Source organism: Branchiostoma floridae, chromosome 3, assembly GCF_000003815.2.
Source record: "Branchiostoma floridae strain S238N-H82 chromosome 3, Bfl_VNyyK, whole genome shotgun sequence".
Taxonomy (NCBI): Eukaryota; Metazoa; Chordata; class Leptocardii; order Amphioxiformes; family Branchiostomatidae; genus Branchiostoma; species Branchiostoma floridae.
Window position 1 is genome coordinate 1 of NC_049981.1, and position 24,074 is coordinate 24,074.

The window sequence follows — 24,074 nt, forward strand, 5'->3', positions numbered from 1 at the left end:
TCCGCTAAGGGCCAGGGAGGCCAGGTCGGGCTGGGGAAGTTGCCCGTCTACCTCGTCTGCCTTGTCGTCTTGGTCCTCCACCTCCGAAGACAAAGGTGATTCTGTAAGAAAACACTGGTACTGGCACTGGTATACGCAAAAAAATTGAATACACCGGCTCCACTTCTGTGGCGTTGCCAAAAATAGTTGTAGGTCATATTCAATATGAACATTTAAAAAGGGAAGACAAATCGAATTCGTTTTCACGTTGTCCTTTGCTCATTTCGTAATCATCCGATTGTTAGAAATGTGCCTTATGACTTAGATTTTTATCCTCAGACATGAAATTGCTAGTAACACAGAAAAACGTTTTGAACACAAAAGTCGGTATCGCGTTATTTGAAGATAGAAGTGATGTTTTCATTACGAAAATGTACTTACCACAAACGGAGGGGTCGAATGAGCTAAGCTCGTCCCCTGCAGCTCTACACACGTCCTTCATCACGGAGCTGGCGTCAGGGCTGGGTTTGGTCAGAGCTGCAGGTAGAAAATCGTATTATTAAAAGACTATATACTATTAGCTACTTTAAATGATTACCTTGACTCCTAAACCTTATACGAATAGAATAAAATGACTATGCATCAGTTGTGATTTACCACAGGATCCTTAGCTTGTGAGCGTCGATGAGATCAACTAGATTATTTGTATTTTGTATGATACTAGTATACGAATACAGCATTTTCAGATCTTGTATGATAAAAACAATGGCAATCTTTTAGATATTCCTTAAGCAAGCTTTATTCCTCACAGATCAACAAGCTTAATTACTACCGCAATGGTGTAGAAAAAAGTACCTTCCATTGGCATATAGTAATCAACCTATTGAACACCTCTAGGGTAAAAATGTTTGGTTGAATAAGGAGTAACAGTAATAGTGCGCGTGTGTGTGTATGCCTGTGTGTGTGCGTGTTTGCATGCGTGTGTGTACACGTGCATATATGATAAAATATTCAACACTCACCAATGTATTGGCATCCTTCTCTGATTCTACACAGGCCCAAGGCACGTGGATCCCTGTCCTGTGCTGTTCCACAGACAGCATTACAGACAGCAGTGATGAGTAGGATCAGGTACAGCATGATGACAGCAGTCAGGCTGGTAGTCAGTCTGTCCACAACACTCGCTACCCCAGTATATGAACCTTCAAGTTGCCTACATCTGCCAGTATTTACAATCCACTTCAGATAAAAATAGTAAAAAAAAAAAACTTACCTCACGTTTGTATCAGATCATCAAGTTCCTATTTACCCTTTTCTTTAATCAAAGTTGACATAGCACTACACGAATCTCCGACACTTTACATCAATTGGTAGAAATCGTGGCCGCAGCAACTGACAAATTGCTTTCAATATGACTGGCATTTCGACTCTTCGTACACTACAGTTTTTTTAAGAAACTCCAGTAGCTTATTTACAAGTCACGTAAGATGAGGAAAGTTGGATATCGTTTTTTTCATTTATGAAGGCTTCAGGTCATCCGTCAGGAAAAGTTGTCTTTTTCAACTAACATCTTCCTTCCACACCATTGATCAAGACTGTCAGTTCGTTCACGATTGTCTGTCTGACTATAGTAATGTAATTTTCACGAACTCGTAGTAGACATTTACGTGTCACTTTACAGAAAAAATATAGATAATAAACTGACTTTTCTGCAAGAATTTTGATCAAGTTTTCATCCGTCATCAAAGTTTACACAACACTCTTAAGAAAGCTTCACGTCCAAATGTCATAACCAATTTTGTGATGACTGCGGCATTCCGTACTTGTCTGATATACAACACTCTCCAGAGTCCCTCCGTCAGATCTCAAAAGTGCATATCTTATATTTACAATGTAAATATGGATGTAAATAGAGTGGACCACTCTAGACAAGAAAATTGTTAATAAGCTGACACTAACAACTACTCGTGTGAAAATTGAAGTTGATACAGCACTCTGCGGAGGTGACCGATAATCAATATCTTACATGTATGTTTGCATAGTCTATAAGCTGCCAGTATATATTGCACTATGGAAAATATGCAATGTTGTTGAAAGGTTGATCTATCCTATGTGCATGTGCCAGAATTGATATTTGCTTCACTTTTGATCAAAGTTGACAAAACACTCTTCAGCAACCTATTTGGCCAAATGTCACAGGCGAATTTCTCATGACTGTGGCGTTTTGTCATTTGTACGATTACATTGCTCTCAAAAGCCCATGCGTCTAATCTCAAAAAGCTAATTTATACGTATGTTATCTACAGGGCACTAGCTACAGACAGGAATATAAAAATTAAGTCATGTGACCTTTCCAACCACAAAAGCAATTGATTTTCTTTGTCGAAGTTGATACAACAGTAGTGCTGACCCAGTGTGGTTGGTAAAAAATACGGTAAGGTATAGAAACTTCCTTTCAAACTTTGGACGAGAATAACTCGTCTTTTTTTCTATGTTTACTTACATGTATCGTCTTATTCTTATGTTTACCTACATGTGTATACCTACATGGTAACAAGACAAAAACAGGAAAATCCCAATCCCTTTTACAGACTTTTTATTCCACTATTCTACAAATTTGAATACACAAGTAAAACGGGTTGATTACATATACAATAAGGTATAGAACCGTCCATGTAGTTTGATTAGCTTGTATGTGCAGACATATTGACTAGGCTACTTTAATGTTTCACCCCTTTACTGTACAGCAGTTGGCCTGGGTGAAGATTCTTAACATTATCATCTCTTTCTGCGTGGTAACTTGCGGTTGAACATATTGCGACAAACAAAAAATGGAACCAAGATAAACTAAGGATACTACAATGCCATTGCAAATAAAAACCAAAGCGGAGAGTTACAAATATTGGCGGATTTTTCCTGGAGCAACCCAAAACTACTGACATGCTGTCGTTGGGGATCGTTAATGCATAGTTCACCTTTATCTGTGGGGTAACCTATATACGTCATTTAAAACAAACTGTACTTTGGGATAACAAGTAGATAGACGGTGGTTTCAAATTGCAATAATTTGAAAATATTGCAGTTTGAAACCACCATCTGTCTTTAAAAACAACGGATAAAGGTTACCCCACAGGCAAAGGTGAACTAGCGATACTGACATGCTGCGACTGTAAGTTTGGGAGAAATTGATAATAATTTTTTTGCAAAGGAATAGTCAATGAATGCAACAAAAGTTACATCAGTAAGCCAACAAGGGGTATCATAATAAATGTAGCCATTATTTGTAACTACAGTATGGAACATAAGAGCAATGGCTTCATATTATACATGTATCCAGTAACTCTATACATTTCCTTGTCTGCACTAGTGGTTGTTTCTACAATAGCATACTTTTTGATTAAGGACATGAATTTTTACAAAAATAACATTTTGAAGACCTTATATTCACTGGTACATCGGTGTCTATAGAATGAAGTCTCTACGAGCGGAACGCTACTTCCAAAATGTTCTTCTTTTTTTATACAATCCATGCATGCATACATACATGTACATATTTGACCTTGAACAATGTCAACAAAATGGCCGACAACTTCTCCCAGAAAAGCTGACTACAAAATTTCTGAAATGTAACTTTGTGCATAAACTGGGTTGATTTTTCCTACATGTATATATATATACGCCGATCTATCGATCTACCTTGGAATGTTGAACGAGTTTTAGAACCTGATTATTTCCGTGTTCCCATGATTCGGTCTACGCTAAGTTGGAGATCGCATGGCAGCCATCTTGTTGACTCACACAATGACATACACACAGAACTTTGGACTTATTGCGCAAGAAAGCTACAAGAACATGCAACATACGTGTCCAAGTTGAGTTCGTCGGTAGCATTTCCACATAGCCATAGCCTCAAAACTGCTGTACCTTACATTTAGAACATGTTTGATGGTGGTACTAATAATATTCAACAAATAAATGTTAACAAAATATTGTCTCTACCAGACTCCTTTGGCTACTATAAAGTAGGTAGACCTTTTTCTGACCAACATAATGTATGTTGCAGATTCCTTTTAACATTAATTGGCCACTAAAAAGGCATTCTGGAAACTATCACTAGTTCACCTTTATCTGTGAAGTAACCTTTACTCTTTGTTCACAAAAAGGAGGGTATTTAGGGATATCAAGTGTTTTTAAACTGCAACAATTTGAAAACATTGCAATTTGAAACTGCTGTTCTTCGAACTACCGAAATACTGTTTTTAAAAACAATGCATAAAGGCTACCCACGGACAAAGGTGAACATTAACGTTACGACAAAAACAACTTACAACACAAATTCTAAAGCATAACATTTCTAGTATGGGACTTGGTACTTTAAACAAGTGCAACAAGTCTTCACAAAGTGACTCAACTGCTTTCTTGTTGAAAAACAAAAGTTTCCTAAAAAAGGATTTGTTACTTGTTGGTACCTTTGAAACTTTTTCCTTTTATCGCATGACATGATGACATAAAAAATGCAGAGGTACTACTCAATACACAATTTGAGGCAAGTGCAAATATTGTGGTTGAGACCTTAGTGATCATAACAACTATTAACATCAGGAAGTTTGGTCTACAAACTGTTGAACAATTCTAGGCAAAATGTTAGCTTAGGTTTTCTATGCTCAGTACCAAATACAAAAGTGACGTTTTCTTCTTCGAAGATAGTCTTTTTCCCTTTGTTGATGAAACTTGAAAAAATGTTGCAAATCGCAAAACAGTTTGTTGTTTGAAAAGCTGCCCCCAAAACTATGTATAGCACTCTTAAGTATGCAGTGGTGTCATATTTGGTACCTGCACGCTCCTAACAATGGGTTGAAGGCATACACATTTTACTATTTTGCTTTCTTGGACTTGACTTGTAGTCATGATCATTGACATACATGATCAGGACAACTTTTGAACACAAATTGTACAGATAGATTAAGTAGAGAGAGATCTTTTTGTTCTAATTTTCCCCACCATTGACCAGTAAGTGAATGGCTCAATTCTTACACTGGGACTAGACACACTAAATGTTGCCGCAAAATCTTAAGCTAAGGTTTAAGTCAAGAATTCAGTGGCACCACGTCCTATGGTGTAGAAATGCGATGCAATATATGAACATTTTTTCTTGATTTCTATTTCAACATGACACAACTATTCTGGTCTTTCTTTCTTTACAAGAAACAGAAACTGTACAATCCTGTGTATCATTTGCATGTTCATTTTTCCCAATTTTTCTTTTTCTCTTGATTCTCAGTGGGGGATTGAAACATCAATTTGAGCAATGGGTGCCACCTGAAGACTTTGAGAGGATTATTTTTACAACTATACAATTGTTTTCTAATGTCTTGCATCCTGCGTATTGTGTCATTTTGCTGTTACCATGAGACATAACAACAATTCTAACAACGTTACAAACAGTGAGTTGAACATACAGTGTACAACGAAGATTGAAATATCATCAGTTTCTTTACAAGTTTATACACCGATTTTTAAGCAACATTTACACATTCTACATGTTCCTACCGAATGAAGAGTTCTTATTTTTTTGTCATACAAAATAATCTTGACACAAAATATTTTGATCACAGTTTTAAGAACTGAAGATAAAAATAGCATTAAGAAATTTTGTTTTGGGATAAAGATTGGCTTTTTCCAGTTTTTACCAAGAGCAAGACAGAATTGATAACAATTTCTAAAAAGAACACTAAAATAGTATGGTTCCAAAAACTAAATTTAACTTTCCATTGACCACACTGAAATAAAACAAATTATTGATAAAAATCACTACACATTCGACCTACAAGACAAATTTACAAGTTATTCTTACTCAACAAAAAATTATTAATAAAACCTTGAAGAATATTGAATTTCTAAAAGATGGAAACCTTTCGGGTAAAATCATTTCAAAGTAGGCATATCTCAACACAGTAAAAGGTGGGTGGACAACATTAACAGGGGACGTCTTTGCCAAATAACATCTACTTTCAACATTGCCACAGAGCAGTTTTCATCGTATTCAACACACGGGACAGTTGAAAAATCATTTAAAAGTGTTTTCAGACAGCAAAAACTATTTGATGAATGTAAAATTACAGCAACGCTGTGTTCAAAGAGGTTATGAATTTGAAATCTCAGATGTTCAAACAATACCATAACAAAAGGCTACACTGTGCTGTTGCTGAACAGCAAAAAACATCCATCGGAACGAAATTGAGAGACATTTTAAAATCTGGCAAATACAGAATTCACAAAAAGGATGGGCTAAATTGAGGGGCATTTCTGTACAATGGAGTTTCAAAAGGGACAAAAAGAAACAGACATTGGAATAACCCACTGAATGGTTGAATTTGCTGTCTGAAAACGGGGCGGTTAAAGCGAAACACGGGCAGCGAAAAAGTCAGCTCCCTCAGTTAGCAAGACGTGTCAACGAGGAAAGAAAAAAATCCTAACACAGCTAACAACAACACTATTGCTGCCTTTTCCTACCAAAACTGATGCACTATTCATTAGCATATTCCTTGTATCCACCCACCCCTCACACCCCTATTCTGAAGTCCAACAGTCCTCCACCCAACATACGCATACAAGACACTGGAACGTTGGACTATATTATAGGGGTGGGCAAGGTGGATTTTTGCAGATGTGCCGAGCGTAGGTTGTCAGGGTTGTAATCTGTGCGTGTGAACGTGGTGCCAGCTTTAGTCTGGTGGCAGGAACTCGTGCAGACGGTATTTGCCTTGCAGCACAGGGCGGACGTCAGACCCCTAAAAGAAAAACAAAAAACTACCATTAACATTACTAAATCATAATAATAAACATACATGTAGTATCTGTATCTTCTTCATTCTCCAATGGTGAATATGTGTTTCGAAAGTGTTAGGGCTGTAACAGTAACACTATTGCAAAATTGTTTCAAACACAAATATTTGACATTTTGAGACTCTTATTTTCCCAACTACCATCAAGGCAATACATGAAACAAAACTACTACCACAAAACTAAATGAATATAGCGGTAGATGTCAAGTTCACCCATTCCTTGGCAGGTAACTGTTTCCCATATATTTCTAAGGTTTGAAGCTTAGTGACTGACAAAGAGCTTGTCTCTTTAATTTCAAATCAAGTATTATTTCTATTCTGCAATGATTCAAGGCCGAAGAATCAAAATCAGCATACCTATACGTCAGAAACTGTCATTCTTGTATAGCATTCTTAAGCCATAGCCCAAGCTGAAGGGCTGATATCAATTACAATTTTACCATGGCCAATATCATAACACAATGTATAACGAAATAAGTTTCGGAAAATGTTTGGAGCCGACCGAAACCCTACATTTGCTTTAAACAGAAGATATAGAAAGTTTCTGGACTGCTTACAGATTTAGCGACAGTTTCGAGGAAGGGGATGAGTTTCTTCAGCTCCACGTCGTTCTTGTCCATGAACCAGCTCTCTATGGGGATGCCGTTATCCAACTGTGAGGGGGAAAAAACATCAAGGTAAAGAACTTATACTCAATTGACAGTGTATGACGCAGTTTCATGTACTGCTATTCTCTGAAGTTTCACAGTGGTTTGATGTTTGCAGTGACTGCTTCCTTACAAACTACTTAAAAAATGGTGTTTCCAACTTTAGTTTGATGTACAAATGGTAGAAATAAAATTGCTAGTTTTGGATTCCGAATAGGCTAAGCTTCTAAGTAAAATGCTACTTAAAACTGGTGTCTCCATTACTGTTAAGGATGTACAAACTGTAGCAAAAAAATAGTAGTTCTTAATACCAAGTAGACCATTTTTTTGTGACAGACAAATGAGTGAGAGGTGCTGACCTGATAGCCGAACGCCTGTGGTGAGTTGTCTATGATGATGGTCTTGGTGAGGTCTCGCCCCAGTATAGTCAGGTCCTTGATGTAGTTGCCTTGTACACAAACACAGTGCTCACGGAATAACCGGTGCCTGCAATAGGACAGAAACAGGAACATTAGAAATGGGGACAGGGGGCGCCATAGGCTTTCTGCAACTTATGAACCATTGCTCACTGAATCAAGTTTTCTATCTGCAAAATGTGACCTCACAGAAGCAGTCAATTGTTGCTTCATCACTAAGATTAGAGTTCGACAATCAATACTGGATTTGATTTATTACTTATACTTTGAGTTATTGAATCCAGCTAGGTTGCATGCTAAAAAAACTGTAGTTCTTAGGACAGGACTTTAGGCTGTGCTCCACTGTTCACTGTGCTTGTAAATAAGAGTTGGAAATTTCTCTACACAATGTCTTGTAAAGGTACCTGTCTTCTGTCACAACAAGTGGAAGAGTAGCTCTAGACTATACTTTTCAGTTTTAGTAAGATCATGATTTGACTAAACTCCCCCCTCCGCCAGCAGAGCAAATCCTATAGTCATATTATGAACTTTTTGGCCATACCTACATTGAGTACTGTAATGTAACACTTATAACCCACCTAACTAGCTCCTTCTTGGGATCTAGAATGTTCATGAGTTTGTCTGCATAAACCTTCTTGGAGGCTGTGAAGAGGATGATCTGAAAACACAAACAAAATCATTAGTCAACTTGTGAGCAGCGGAATAGAAAAATTTGTACAAGTCTATGGGTAATACATTGAAAAGCATCATCATCATCATTACGTTTCACAAAAATTGTTGTAAAGCTTACATGCTAATCTCACCTCGTATAACTTGGACATTCTCTCCAGGAATTCTCGGTAGTACGGCCTTGTTCTCACATACACCTGAGAATAAATAGACCCTTTAATGCAAAATGTTTCTGCACGAAATAAAAAGAGTTTCTGTGTAATAATTATAAAACAAAACCTATCAGGGCTTGAAATAAATTTCTTCTCCCGTATTCGTATCCATAACATTTTGAAATGCCAAGTTTAAGCTTGAGAAACGAAAATGAACATATGTGATGACCAGAAGGAAGCTTTTACAGATTATACATGACGGACAGCTGTCTTTTCCTTACCTGGTACGTGACGTCTTGGAAGAGCACAGGAAAAGTCAGGTTAGCGTCTTCTAGCTCATTCAAGCTGCAGTGGACAAGGGTCTCATCCTATATAAACAGGAAGAAAGAAAATATACAACCTTTGTTGTATTTTGTTGTACATGCTTGACGAAGAATACCAGCATTTTTTATCATACCCATCAGTACAATTTTGGGCCATGACCATAGAGATGACATGCTTCCAAAATACCCCAAGGATCACATATTAAGATAGCATCTCAAATGCGTACGGAATAGAGTCTCAAACAAAACATTGGTCTGTACGGAGACCACAGTGAAGAAAAGAAAACTGAAGCGGTATAGCCACATGTGATGGTCATAGCCAGGGTATGCAGTGGAAAAGATGGTGAGGATAATATCAGAGTATGGTAGGCATGACACTAAGTGAAACAGTAAGAAAAGGGGTGGAGAAAAATTGTTGCCAGATCTTCTGAGGTGCCCTAACGGTCAAATAGTAAGACTAAGGGATAGATGAAATGAGTTGACCATGACCATGTCTTTCCATTTTTGAACACCATTTACAACAAACAATATGTCAGATGTCTAACATCAAAGAGAAAGATGAACATGACTTACCAGATCCAGCACCAGTGAGAACTCTGGTGTGCTGCGAGTCTTGAGCGGCAGTGCGGGTTGTCTCTGTCTCATCTCCTCAGTCAGGGGGGGGAGGTGTTTGATGAAGTAGTACCTGTGGTGGTGGCATGGAAACTTTTTGAAACCTTGTTTGTGTTTGACTACTTTTTAACAAGCTCGGCCTCGTCGGCGGTGTCACAACACATTCATATTGAATCACTGGGACATTTCATCATCTTGGACAAAGTACAAATATCTGACACCCAACCGGATTACTTTGCGAGGGGAGTAAAGGAGGCCATCTACATAAGAGCACACCAGCCGACACTCAACAGAGACGGGGGCCGATACCGCCTGCCAGGCATTTATGATTCGTTACTCGAATCACGTGTCTCTAAGTCACGTGATCAGAGTAACTGAATCGTCACTCCTGAAGAAGGTCGACGTAAGTGCGACTGAAAATTCGAGGTAAGCAAATTTTGGTGTTGTAAGACAGTGGAAAATCTTCAATATGTACTACATCAACACAGATGAGCTTTCATGCTACTATTTAACAACTTTACAATTTAGCATCTGGGACTAGACAGGATGGAGAAAACCTTTTCTTAACCTCAGAAAACCTTATGAATTTTTTACGAAGTGTGCATAGTCCAGTGGTTGGCGGTCATACCTCTCGGCTAGAAGCCGTGAGTTCAGGAACTGAACATATTTTCCAGAAATTGCAAAATTGTAAGTCTCTTGTTTTGACCCTTACTTCACAAAACACTTAATCATTGACTTTGGGGAAACACCACTTGAAATAATATTGCAATATAAACAACAATCAAGGTACATTAAATACTTACGGATCGAAGGTTTCCCACTCATCGTCCATGACGTAGTCTGCGCCCTCCTCCGGAGACACGTACTGGTACCGGTCCTCCGTCTGCGGACAGATGGGCGCGGGAACCTCGCAGGGCTGGTTCTCATCCTGGTAACCAACTAATCAAAGACAAGGAGATTATCGTTAGAAGATCCAAAGGAAAATCACTTCATCAAACACTTAAAAACTGTGAAGTTTCACATCTTCATTTTTTTGGTGCAGAAATATCACATATGCATGAAAGCAGAGAAAACACCATAATTTGCAAGGAGGTAGGGGTAGGGGTAGATCCATGCAAGTCTTGGACCTAGTCTCGTGATTTCGCAAGACTAGGACATTCAGTAATAAAGATGTACTAAGCAGACACCGAAAATTTTAAGGTATGAACCTTACGTGATTTTAATAGTCACTGATTATTTCATAAACCATAATTTGTCTCGCCAAAAAGCAGTGAGTTACTCAAGCAACTGGATATGATTTTGTAATTGCTAGAGTAACTGCTTTTTGGCATATCTTACCTGGATGTCTAACCTACATCGACGCATAAGTTGTCTCTATCCTGTGCAAAATGTGTTCAACATTGGTAGAGAAGGAGTGTTTTTTTACTTTTCCCACTTTACGTTTCATTCCCACAAATTTGTCTGTGATTTGACCTGATTCAGGGATGCGTACTTTTTTTTAGAGTGTAATCAAGAAAATATAACAAAACTTTAAGGGTTTGCTATATCTTTCATTGACACAACAAATGGAAAGAACAGGGGACATGAATAATGTCTTCTACAACTTAAGATATACAAAAGGAGATCCACTGATTTTAATTTACTGGTTACAGAAATGAACTCTGACCTGCTCCAGTTGACCCCTCCTGGGGGTCATCATCTGTTGTCGTGGAGACGACCTCTGCCACCTGGTCCAGCTCAGCCTTGTTGGCCTCGTCTGTGTTCTCCTTATTTGCACCTGCGGGGACGGGGAACAGGCATGTGAATTCCACAGCCGCAACTTGAATGAAGTACAACATTACACACTTGTCTGACAATGTCTCGCAGCGTAGGGCTCCCTTATTTTTGCATGGACTAGTCTTGATGTAATACTTAATCTAGTTCAAACTACTTATGAAATGAGGGAGATACAAATGCCAGGGACTATACCAAATATAAAAGGAAAAGTAATATAAAGATTTCATAGTCAATGTTCCAACAAAATATTGATAGGTACAAATGACTTGATTATACTGTAAGCTCTAATATTTTTGCATCCCCCTGAAAACCACCATCACTGTTTGACTACACAAGTCGGCGTCTATTCAAAGTGTTTTCACAATTCTAATGCCTTTTTTCCCATTTTCTCTTTTGTTAAAACATACCAAGCTTTCGGGTATCTTAGCACCCTGCGAGACAATATTAATGTGAATTCTGAAATGCTCTCACAGAGACATAACTTCCAGTAAGGGACAGGAGATTTCACGTTGTGTTATGTTCGAACACATTCAAGGTGTCATTTCGGCTCAAAAATAAATCCACTGCAAACATTTCAAAATCTACAGTACTCACTGTTTTGCCCAAAGAATGAGAAGACTGGCGAGAAGAGGGTCCCAAGAAGTGTTGTTCTCTTTGGAGTGGCGTCTGGGTTAGCTCTGGCCTGGGCTCTGGTCACTACTGTAACAGTGATTGTTCAAACAAGTGGATGTACATGTTAGTGACACTGTGTAGTACAAATGCGCCCTCATGCAAGTTCGACTAGTACTGCAGCATTTTCAACACTTCAAGTCTAACTGAATACATAAACAGAAGCAGCATAAACTGAACCAAGAGTAGCTGTTTATACTATGGTCACTACTGTAATAGTGGTTCAACCAAGACTTAGTGATGGATGTACAAGTTAGTGACTCTCTACAAAAACACAGTACATAAGTGCCCCCATGCATGTGTAAGTAGTAGTGCAGCATTTTCGGAGTCTAACTCTTACTACATAAACTTTTGCAGCATAAACTAAAAGAAGAGTAGCCATTTCAATTCAATTTTAACTAAAGAGGGGGAGCTATATATGCAGCCACGGACTGGCCAAAATTACAAAATTGGGAAAATATTTCTACTATAAAACGGTTTGAACAAGCAAAGCTTGCTAAGTTTTGAAATGGCACAGCCCTAAGAATGTCCACCATGCGAATGTCGCACCTTCTTTACCCTTAGCTTCAGAGCCCTCTTCATCCGGCTCCGTATCTGCCGCCTGCGACTTAGCTGCTACGTTTCTGGCGGGTCGCCCGCCCCTCCCCCTCTTTGCCGCCTTCCCACGCTTGCCCTGCTTCCCGGCGCGAGTCTTCACCCCGCCAACGGGAGTAGAGGAGATGATCGTACTGTCGGCGTCCACAACTTCCTTACGCCGCTTTCGCGGAGGGGAGCTAGCATCACCCTGCACGGAGATTAAAGGTTTTGCTTGAAGAGTTTTGAATATTGTTTCAACATACAAAATACATGTAGTCATCCAGTCAAACCTGTAATAGCCAAGATAAGGTTCAATACGGGTGTTTCGGACCTGGTGATAACTTGGGTTATCATATGGGGTTCTTCTTTTATCACATGGGCTTCCGTAGAACAATCTGAACACACTTCGAGCGCGCTGCTTCAAGTGCATCTATACCACTGTCAATATGCCAATAGGTCAACAGAAAAAAGTACAGGTTTGACTTTTCAAGTAGGACTATGGTAAATGATATAACTAGTAACTAAAACATTCAATGTAAAGAAAGAAGCACATGAAAGCTTGCAAGAAACAGAAAAGACGCTGTGATTCTCGGGTTCCTTACCGATGACTCCTTCCCCCAGAAAGCAAACTAAAAGAAACAGACACAAGAGGGAAAAGAAGGAAACTCAAAGTTTACTTAAGATGGAAAAGAGAAAAGACACAACAAAAAGAAGCCATGCTATGTAAATCTTTTTAATTACATTATGTTCTTTGACGAACCTTCTTTAACAAGATATCAAACTTCAGAGAAAAGTATTCTAAATTTTCAACTGTTTTCCTAACTTCAGATTAAACAGTGTTATAGACAGATCCCACAGCACATCCCACCTCTGTTAAACTGTTACAAGAAATGCATATACTTGATAGACACTCTCTCATTGGTCAAATCACTAATTGCCATGCTGTCATTGGTTGGCTGTTAACTGTGATTGACAGGCCACAGTAACTAATCTGATCTGTACCCACCATCTTGGGTGTGCTCCAGATGAGGCTCTTGATGGAGGAGAAGATACCAGTTGGTTCTGGGGTTGTCTCGCTAGTTTCCGATAAAGACGACTCCGAATCACTGTCGGACTCCGAGTCCTGTAACAGAAAACATGGTTAAATATGTAAAAACTACCCTAAAATCTTGACTATCAATTTGTTAACTCATATTTATGTTTCCTGACGGAAAACGAAGGAAAACATATTGTTTTTGTTGGTGTGCTTCTTCTTCTTCTTTTGTTATGAACCAGGGGTTAGAACTGCTGGTGTCATCAGCATATTAGAAGTTACAGCAAATATGAACGAAGCATCAGCTATTACAGAAAATATCAAAATTTACAGGTTTGCAATAGCAAAACATGTGTGCATTCTTGGGATTGCTAATACAGTATTAGTAGATCGTCAAAATGTGGGCACCTATCAGAATTATGACAGTTTTCAAAACCCCAATACAGAGCCTCTCCAGGGGAAAAAAACAGAACAACATGGCATCACGAGGACATCTAGCAGGTCATATCCAAACTGCAGTCAATATGCCACTGCTAATGCTATGATTGATGGCATACAGCAGGCAAGAAAAGGTCAGATGCACTCATGCATTTCTGCCTCTGCATCAAAACACATTACTCTTTCTGCATGTCAACACCCAGATTATCAATATAACCTGGAGAAAAATGACTGTCCATTGCTTTAAAATTCAATCGAGCTGTTTATGGTACATGACATACGCAGGCTCTAAGTCTTTTTTTTTCATTCTCCATGTGTATTTTTTTCCCTTCTCTATGTGGGTAATACATTAAACTATAAACTAAAATAATAAAGGCAACAGTTGTGAGCAAATACTGCATATTTCAACAATCTCCCTCCCTAGCAAAATGGGTTGGGTGCAAGTAGACATCAGAAATACCTGCACAGCTCCAATTTTACTTGCACTAACCTGTATATACCCAGTACATGGACCAGTGCAGGTTAGGTGCAGGTACACATCAGAAATACCTGCACAGCTAAAATTTTACTTGCATTATCACTCCAGTCTGGAATACTTTTTTTTTTCTTCTGTCTGGAATACAGGTAGTAGCTTAAACCAAACTGCAAATCGTTCACACCTTTTACAGCAATATCCAAAAATAAAACTGCAAGTTGTAAAGGGGTGTATTTTTAGCCATGAAAATGAATATACAGGTGGTATTTCTTGCCGTGTTGTTAGTGTGTCTGGGACCTCCATTTTTCCTGGTATACCTGGCAAGATTCCAAGCTACCTGCAGCCTTCTCTACTGCAGGAAAATAGCAGACTCAATCAAATACAGTTGGTAACGAGAAGACATGCTTACAATGTGCACAGCAGGGATGTATCTTAACTAGACGATGGTCATTTGTTTGATCCGGCAAATCTTTTCGGGGGGTAGTATTGTCATTCTGTATAATAATATTCAGTCAAACTGATGACAACCTCTACATAAGGACCACATGGAGATTGATATACAGTCAAACATGTACAAGTGACCACCTCTACATAAGGACCACCTGGCCATTGATATACAGTCAAACCTGTACAGGTGACCACCTCTACATAAGGACTGCCTGGTCATTGATATACAGTCAAACCAGTACTAGTGACCACCTCTACATAAGGACTGCCTGGCCATTGATATACAGTCAAACCTGTACAGGTGACCACCTCTACATAAGGACTGCCTGGTCATTGATATACAGTCAAACCAGTACTAGTGACCACCTCTACATAAGGACTGCCTGGTCATTGATATACAGTCAAACCTGTACAGGTGACCACCTCTACATAAGGACTGCCTGGCCACTGATATTCAGTCAAACCTGTACTAGTGACCACCTCTACATAAGGACTGCCTGGTCATTGATATACAGTCAAACCAGTACTAGTGACCACCTCTACATAAGGACTGCCTGGTCATTGATATACAGTCAAACCTGTACAGATGACCACCTCTACATAAGGACTGCCTGGTCATTGATATACAGTCAAACCTGTACAGGTGACCACCTCTACATTAGGCCCACCTGGCCACTGATATTCAGTCAAACCTGTGCTAGTGACCACCTCTACATAAGGACTGCCTGGCCATTGATATACAGTCAAACCTGTACAGGTGACCACCTCTACATAAGGACTGCCTGGTCATTGATATACAGTCAAACCTGTGCTAGTGACCACCTCTACATAAGGACCACCTGGCCATTGATATACAGTCAAACCTGTGCTAGTGACCACCTCTACATAAGGACCACCTGGCCATTGATATTCAGTCAAACCTGTACAAGTGACCACCTCTACATAAGGACCGCCTGGCCGCTGATATACAGTCAAACCTGTACAGATGACCACCTCTACATATGGACCACCTGGCCAATGATATACAGTCAAACATGTACAAGTGACCACCTCTACAAAAGGACCGCCTGGCCATTGATATACAGTCAAACCTGTACAAGTGACCAACTCTACATAAGGACTGCCTGGTCATTGACACATAACAAACGAAACTCAAATTAAATGTAACCAGTACTAACCGCCTACCAGTTTTGTGGACAGGCATTACATTTGATTGTAATTGAAGAAATTAAGTTAGACAGACACACACTTTGTCAGACATATGCCCCCTTGCCTCTTGAGAGGTGGTATAGACTTTGTGATTGCTGTTAAGAGGGACTGCGAGCGTACTTTCAGTTACAATACACAAGTAGTTGGGATGTTTTTACATGGTGCAGAGTAAATGTGCTCAACATTCTGGCACTGATGTCTGTTGACATTACCTAAATCGTCTGTTAACATGTCCTGCATCTGTTTAAATGACCTATATTTTACATATTGTACATTGTGTCCCCAAAATCATGTCGTGAGTTTTGCTCATTCCAGGTTCAAGTCCGGTTAAGGTCCAGACAATCAGGACCGAACCTTATTGTCTGGACCTGAACCGGACTGGTACCGGAATTTTTGCACCAGTACCCACCCCTAATGATAAGTCTACGTTATTTTCTTCCACTAATAAATAAATAGTAACAGTGTTCTAGACAGCCTGAAGTTTTTTCCGTCCCCTGGATTTTGAATGGTCCTGTCGAGTGCGGAAGGCGCAATGATCCGAGGGGATCTGGGAAAATTAAAAAATCTAGAGTTCTAGACCCTCTTAAAGTTAAAATGCTATTTCCTTCATTTTGAGAGGCAAACTTTGCTGGTAGAGTAGAGACAGCTTGGCTCAATGACATTTGTGCTAAATTTCATTTCTTTTCATGCCGACTTTGTCTGTCACAGGGGACAGAATGGGCAAATTTTTTGTCCGTTTGTTTGTCCGTTCCCTGCTGCAAAATTCTATCAAAGGATGGGTGCTGGCTAGAACCATGAACAATTACCTAGGCAACAAGAGAGAAGAAACAAACCAACCTGGCTACTCCTGGTGCGTTTGCGCCCGCCCCGTGACCACTGTTCTGGTGTGTTGTCTCATAAACAGTTACCTAGGCAACAGGAGAGAAGAAACAAACAAACCAACCTGGCTGCTCCTGGTGCGTTTGCGCCCGCCCCGTGACGACTGTTCCCGTGTGTTATCTCATAAACAGTTACCTAGGCAACAAGACAGAAGAAACAAACAAACAAACAAACCTGGTTGCTCCTGGTGCGTTTGCGCCCGCCCCGTGATGACTGTTCCCGTGTGTTGTCTCATAAACAGTTACCCAGGCAACAAGACAAAGGAAACCAACCAACCTGACTGCTCCTGGTGCGTTTGCGCCCGCCCTGTGACGACTGTTCCCGTGTGTTATCTCATAAACAATTACCTAGGCAACAAGACAGAAGAAACAAACCAACCAACCTGGCTGCTCCTGGTGCGTTTGCGCCCGCCCCGTGACGACTGTTCCCGTGTGTTGTCCGCAGCAGGGCCGGGTTGTCGTCTCATACTAAAGAAAAGTTACCTGCAAAAAGAAATAGAAGAAGGGACCGTTACAAGATGGAAACTTAATACACAATGCAAAACTTCGTCTCATACTAAAGTCTAATGTAAAGTTACCTGCGAAATAGAAGGGACCGTTACATGATGGAAATCTTACTATTATAGTATTACTAAGTTATGTACAGTATTTACATTCATTAATTTTTACCTCCGAAAAGGAGGGTAACCTTATGATGAACAATTTTGGTTGATCCTGTTTGCAACTCTCGATCACTTAATCAGTTAATGTTACAAAATTCTATGTAGTTTGGCATGTCGTCTGCCCCAATGTGCAAGACCAGACACATTTTTCTTGTTTTTACACTGTGAGAGTTTCTATATAGGTAATGTTTAACATCCCTATTTTCATGGAATTGTGGAACAGCTCATTAATTTTGTTGGTTTTTGTGGGTCTGCACTACCGGGGGGAGGTAATTGCGTTTTCTCTGAGCAGACGTTGTTTAAAGTCATTTGTTTAAAGTCATTTGTTAATCTCAATTTTTAATACGTTCACAGTCATTTTAATTTTACAAAAATATATTTCACCAATTGTTTGTGTTGAACTTGAAGTCCAGATTTTTGGACGAAAAGAGTGAAATTTTTATCTGTCCAACCAAAATTCCGTCCGAGAACAGAGGGACGGCTTTGGAGAGTCAGACAGTCCTGTATCGGACGCTACTTTCAATTCAACATTCATTCCTCCGCTCTCAAGACCAAAGACACATCCTTGATTAATCTTGGTTTGTCCTTACGTCCGCAGAATCTTAATGAAGCCCCTTAAGAAGCTGAGGACCGACCAAGCATGCACAACACATGACTACATACTGTGGTACTGACACACATATATATCAACTACGTGTTCACAGGCCTGTGTGCTCGATACAGGCAATACCGTAACAAGGTAACATGGCATAGTTAAGACTTATTGGCACTACCCAAGAATTATTTAAGTCAACAGTACTAGTAGTAGCATTAAATTTGCAAAGACAGCAGTGATTTGAAATCAATTTCTGACACATTTTTGAAAAGCTTCAGTCATACATGAAAATAAAAGGTGGCATTGCCCGTGGAATCCTAATATTAGCTATTACAGCTTAATTTCCAAAGACAGGTGTGATTTAGAATCAATTTCTGACTCATTTTGGAAGAAAAGATGCCATCATACATATAAACAAAAGATGGCATTGCCCGTAGAATCCTAATATCAGTTATTACAGTTAATTGTATCTAGACAGCTGTGATTTGAATTTGCGAGGTATTTCTCAACATTTCGATGTCACAGATTCATAAAATTACATAAAGTACTAATATGTGCTAAAGTTTTATTGGCCATAGAATTACTATTCTCAACAGTAGGTGCTTGAAAAATTTGTTAAGACAGCGATTTACAATTCAATTTTGACAGATTTTTAACACAAACATCATTAGAATTTAGATTAGCAGACACACACTACTAAAATTATTTATCTTATTCTATACAATATATGCATATACACTATACAGTATACACACTGTTATACACACACTATATCATATAATATAAACAAGACCATACAGAATGTCCACAACAGAATTTCTGCTGCAGTAACAAGGTCACACACCAGGGGTCCTAAATTCAACCTTGACCCTCGTCTTCCCAACACCTACCCACATAATGAATATCATCACCATCCATCCAAAGATTTCCAAGTTATGTTCAACACAAATATTCAGACACATACACACACAGACCAAAAAGCTTAAGGACACCTCCATTTTCCATAGAGGTTATTACATCTAGATCATACTTTGATATGATATGATTCAATGAAGTTATTTTCAGAGAGGAATATTTCTTCTATCTAGTTCCAACATGAACACATGAACAGTTGATCTAATACAGCTACCAGAATATTGCGTAATGTGGTAATAAAATGACCCAATATCCATTTAGCGCTGACTCGACATTTTCCAGCAGGTTTTTTTTACGACAATTTACGATATGTTCAATGAAATAAACCTACTTTAAGCGCCGACTTACAGTCTATTGTAAAAGGGGAAATATTCATGGCCATGTCACGGGGATGCAATTATGGCGTTGGCAGAAATTTGAGTGGTTACAGTAGTCAAAATTATTGTGCAGATTTTACTGTATCCGAAGAGAAATGTTTGCGATGGTTTGAATTCTCAGTGAAAACCAAACAGATGAAACGGCCATGTCCGATATTATTCATCATGCATAAAAAACATCGCCTCCCTGAATCTGAGGACATCAATCTTCTGCTAGCTTTATGGTTCTACTTAACGATGGATCTATAAATTGATCCAGAAATCGTGTTTGTTTTTTCATCTTACAAATTCAGCAATCTTATTCAACATATTAGAATAACTAATGCTTATACAATAATTAATGAATATGTAATTAATTTGAAATGTTAATTTTCATTCGGAAATTTCAAATGTTTACTGTAAAAACATTCCATGCTATATACATGATTATCTATGTTTGTGATTGTGTCAACTACATACAAATGTATTTTTATGGCTCCTTTGAAAATTGGTCTGTCAAAGCTGGCAGAAACAGTAATTTATTTTTGAAGATGTACGATTGATGCTATGAAAATACAAAATATTCTCTTCATCAAAAAAGAAGCTACTTGTACAAGTTGTAGTATATACAGAGAAACGGAGACTTATCCCTACCTTGATTTTGCAAACAGATTTGTTGCATAGTCTTACTAAAAAAAGTGTAATTGCATATGATTCAGAATCAGAATTGTTGTTGCAAATATTCTTATCATAATACGAGTTCATAATGCAATGTACAGTTTTTATTAATTCTAAAGACTTACTGAATTGTGAAACACTGGGCTTGGCATTCAGCATTGCTAATATTTAAACTACAGTATAGGTTAGGGGTCAAGGGCATAACTCTACTCATTAGCATACAACAAGAACAAGGGTCCTGTCAATCATCATGTAAGTCAAAGTCAATCATGCTCATTAGCATACAGATAGAACCAGGGATCTGTCAATCACTGAGCACTTGACACCTTGCCAAGGAGCACTATACATCAGTAAGACAACATTGTCACTTCTTATAGTCTACCTTATCTCTCTACAAGGACCATAAATACATGTAAATATGCTGTACTAATAATAACTGAATAATAACTGTGGAGTGCATTTCACCCAAGGGGAATGTAGACATAGTTCAATTCTATTTGTAATTTGTAGGCAATACGACAACTCATTTATCTGGTGGCAGTTGAGTAAGTGCCCTTTCACAGCTGGTAAGGAGTGTACTTTATCTAGCTGCTTGTATAAGAGACTGCTGAAATTATCAGTGGAAACTGTAAAGTGTGTGTGTGTGGGGGGGGGGGGTGCATTGCAGGTATGCAATGCATGTTTGCTTATTTTCTAGCTGCTTTGCTTGGTTTACAGTATGGTCGAAAACATACCTTTTCTTTAATCTAAATGGCCAATGATCTAATCCAGTCAACATGGCTTTTTTTTTCAAGTACATATAACATTTGTGTATCTAAATTATGTCCTGAAATAGGCCACAACCAAGTTATTTACCTGTTCTAGGCCTTGGCCCTAGTAGGCTACTGACTGTCTACATATTTGTGTCTCCTGACCCAATAACTCACATTTGGCCTACTTGTAGTACTAGGGAGCTGTGCTTCCTTAACACTCAAACTGTAGCCTAGTGTAGGTGAGTTGTCTACTGTACATGCTTGCAAAAATTAGTCGAGTATAATAATATAACATCCCTAATAATTCTTCTGGGTAAAAATCAACATGTCTATTGCCAGCAAAATTAGCTGCCATGATGTTTTCAACTCAAGTTACGGTTATGAAACTTCAGAAAAGCCATTAACAACAATACCCCGATATCCTGAATGGTTGCTCCCTTGTTTCAACAAGGACTGACAGAGCATGGACTAGCCCATTCAATTAAAAGGGATTGACACTACTAGTATTCCACTTACTGAGTTACTCCCTTGAAAGCCACAAAAAATAATATGGACTAAAGTGATTGAAATAAAACACACACACGCATCATCAAAATATGGTGATCACAAAATAAAGGGAAAAAAAGAAAAACTCCCTGAAATGAAATTAACCAATCCATCAGATCAGTTACAAACCACCAGACTGTACCACTAATGACGTAGGGGTGACAACAGGGATGTAATAACTCAAAGAGTACCTCACAGCGTAATAGTTCTTCTGAAGGACGAGTTCTAACATGTCTAGTTCCAGAAGTAGTCTTCACTATGATAACATCAGGGCTCAGCCATAAATCCTTTCGACAGGGGTTGTTTCAAAACACTTGTAGACAGTATGTAGGCCGAGCCAACTGTATAAAACTCTTCACGTTTATGACATTGTCTACGTGACTTTGACACATTCAACCTAGTTACTAAGTTAGATGTACTGGTATTGGTTTGCTATGTGTAATTTCTGCAAGAGATATTGGAAGAAGGAACCAAAAAATGGCAAACCTTTTAGCAACAGTCTCAAGCCAAATATCATATTTTTGTATGAATTATAAACATTAATTTTGATTTCATAGTAACAGTCCAGTTGTCTTCAAAAATTAAATCATAGTATCAGCTACCTTTCAGTTTTCCTCCCTACTATACAAAATTTTAAAATGCAACATAAAAGTATCTAATATCATATCCATACACATTCACAAGAATGATGTAGCAAATTCCTAACCATTGTTTATGCAAATGAGGCAATATGCAAATGAGCCCGAGATTTGAACCCGAACCGCCAGTGCAGCCAGACAAGTAAAAATGTGTGTTCAGATTTTACGGCTGATTTGACATTTTCAAAACAATCTAACTCACTGCACACTTTCTACACCGATAAAACACTAAAAATAATCACAAATAATACCCTAGTTTGAATTCTAACAGGCAAAAATTTAAAGGATTATATCGGAGCATCGTAGGAAAACTAAACGTGATGATTGTGAATTGTGTCAATATTATATTTCTAGACTTCATAAACTTCAAAAAGACACACACAGAAACAAAAAAAAGTCTGAAAATCAACTATAAAACAACACATTTCATCTTGGAATTATGATGCATTATAAAGAATGTCTTGAACTACTTTAACGTTTGCAGATCTTAGCAGATTTATTTTAACTTGTTCAGTTGGAGAAAAATGTTTTCAGCATCAAGCGAAAACACCGACTAGTCTAGAACAGACGGTTTGTATAAGTTTGAAGGGCTTTCCTTGACGTGAACCGTTCAATTCTTGCTATATTTGCTAGTAAAAATTATAGAGTAGAAAGTTCAGCGAAAGTTGGGACATCGCTATACACACAAAAAAACATGTCAAACCTCATACAGGCAACAACGACGCTTCCCAAAATTTTTGAAAAAACGCCCACGTCATGAATTTTTTCTCCTGTAAAAAAATCCCCGAATTCAGACCAAGCAAAGCTATAATATCCACCGTAAAACGATGGTAAGAAGTGGCTGAAATGTTTATATAAAGTATAGAAAGGACAGAAGAGTTTACGGAATGAAAACCAGCTGAGAAGGACGCCGACCCAGGAAATTTATAAATGGAGGCGGTACGCCAAAAAATTGACACATTTTGAATTTGTCACGATTTCTTCGCCGGGAAACTCGAAATCTGGGAGACTTTACGGCATAAAACTCCGCAGGACAGTAGACTAGGGTGTTACGGAGGTTTTACGCTATTTGGCGAGGCGCTACGATGTGAAGCAAGGCGTAAGATTGAGGAGAAAGAGAGGGGAGTGGACGCGTACTCACCTAGAGATTGTTTACCATTCAGCTGCCATTTCCCGCGTACGTGCCGGGACCCGGATGTAGGCACGCGCATGTCTGAAGGAATTTCACGGTCCAGCAGCGACACCTATTTATAGTGCAGCAAACTGCAGCGACAATGTCGCGGTCTAGCAGCGACTCCTATTAACCCGTGAAATAATTGCAGCTGAAAAAGCGGCTGATGACCGCCTTTTACACTTGTAGCGTTACTGAATGAAGTTAACTCGATGTCCCCGTCATGTAACTTTGGACGCCCCTGCTGACTTTATGATGTTTGATGAATTACCGTTACATTTGTTGATGAAACAATTATCAGAAGCTAACTCAGAGACAAACTGAATTTGGAATGAGTACCATTATATTCCTCGACTTTCAAGCTTACATTCCTAATGGAAAGTAGCATGGGTACCATCCGGATAGTAGTTCGCTTCTGCTATCACACAGTGAAGCGACTGTATATAGTGTATAATGAATGTCAGAGCTAGAAGCGACTGTATATAGTATATAATGAACGCTGGAGCGAGCTACTTTCCGGATGGTACCCAGTCTAAATGGAAAGTGGATGTTCCTTCATGTAATATAAGCGTGCATATTCCTCAAAGGAATTAATAGGGGTCACTGCTACATGTGTA

General features: G+C 38.8%; 1 protein-coding gene across 5 annotated transcripts; it reads right to left on the minus strand.

The window, feature by feature from the left end:
- Window positions 1-5,670: 5,670 nt before the first annotated feature.
- LOC118411224 (CTD small phosphatase-like protein 2) lies at window positions 5,671-23,551 on the minus strand. Of its 5 annotated transcripts, none has more exons than XM_035813343.1 (15): window positions 23,428-23,551; window positions 17,528-17,627; window positions 13,671-13,787; window positions 13,267-13,293; window positions 12,647-12,872; window positions 12,014-12,118; window positions 11,310-11,420; window positions 10,447-10,582; window positions 9,605-9,716; window positions 8,990-9,076; window positions 8,691-8,753; window positions 8,466-8,545; window positions 7,831-7,957; window positions 7,382-7,477; window positions 5,671-6,770 (listed from the first exon to the last, which is right to left on the minus strand). In XM_035813343.1, the coding sequence occupies exons 2-15, from the start codon at window positions 17,609-17,611 to the stop codon at window positions 6,705-6,707; spliced, it is 1,437 nt and encodes a 478-aa protein (XP_035669236.1). In that variant the 5' UTR covers window positions 17,612-17,627; window positions 23,428-23,551; the 3' UTR covers window positions 5,671-6,704. The 5 variants fall into 5 exon arrangements, with proteins under 5 accessions (XP_035669236.1, XP_035669235.1, XP_035669237.1 ...); XM_035813342.1 differs by having other exon boundaries at window positions 12,638-12,872; XM_035813344.1 differs by lacking the exon at window positions 13,267-13,293 and having other exon boundaries at window positions 12,638-12,872.
- Window positions 23,552-24,074: the final 523 nt, after the last annotated feature.

What these genes read in the sequence shown, in the direction of transcription:
- LOC118411224 (XM_035813342.1), bottom strand. Translation starts at nt 17,611, where the DNA reads ATGAGACGACAACCCGGCCCTGCTGCGGACAACACACGGGAACAGTCG. An exon ending in AACGCACCAGGAGCAGCCAG is followed by an intron (nt 13,788 to 17,527) that starts GTTGGTTGGTTT and finishes TTTCTGTTACAG; the next exon opens with GACTCGGAGTCCGACAGTGA. An exon ending in TCGAAACTGTCGCTAAATCT is followed by an intron (nt 6,771 to 7,381) that starts GTAAGCAGTCCA and finishes TTTTTCTTTTAG; the next exon opens with GGGTCTGACGTCCGCCCTGT.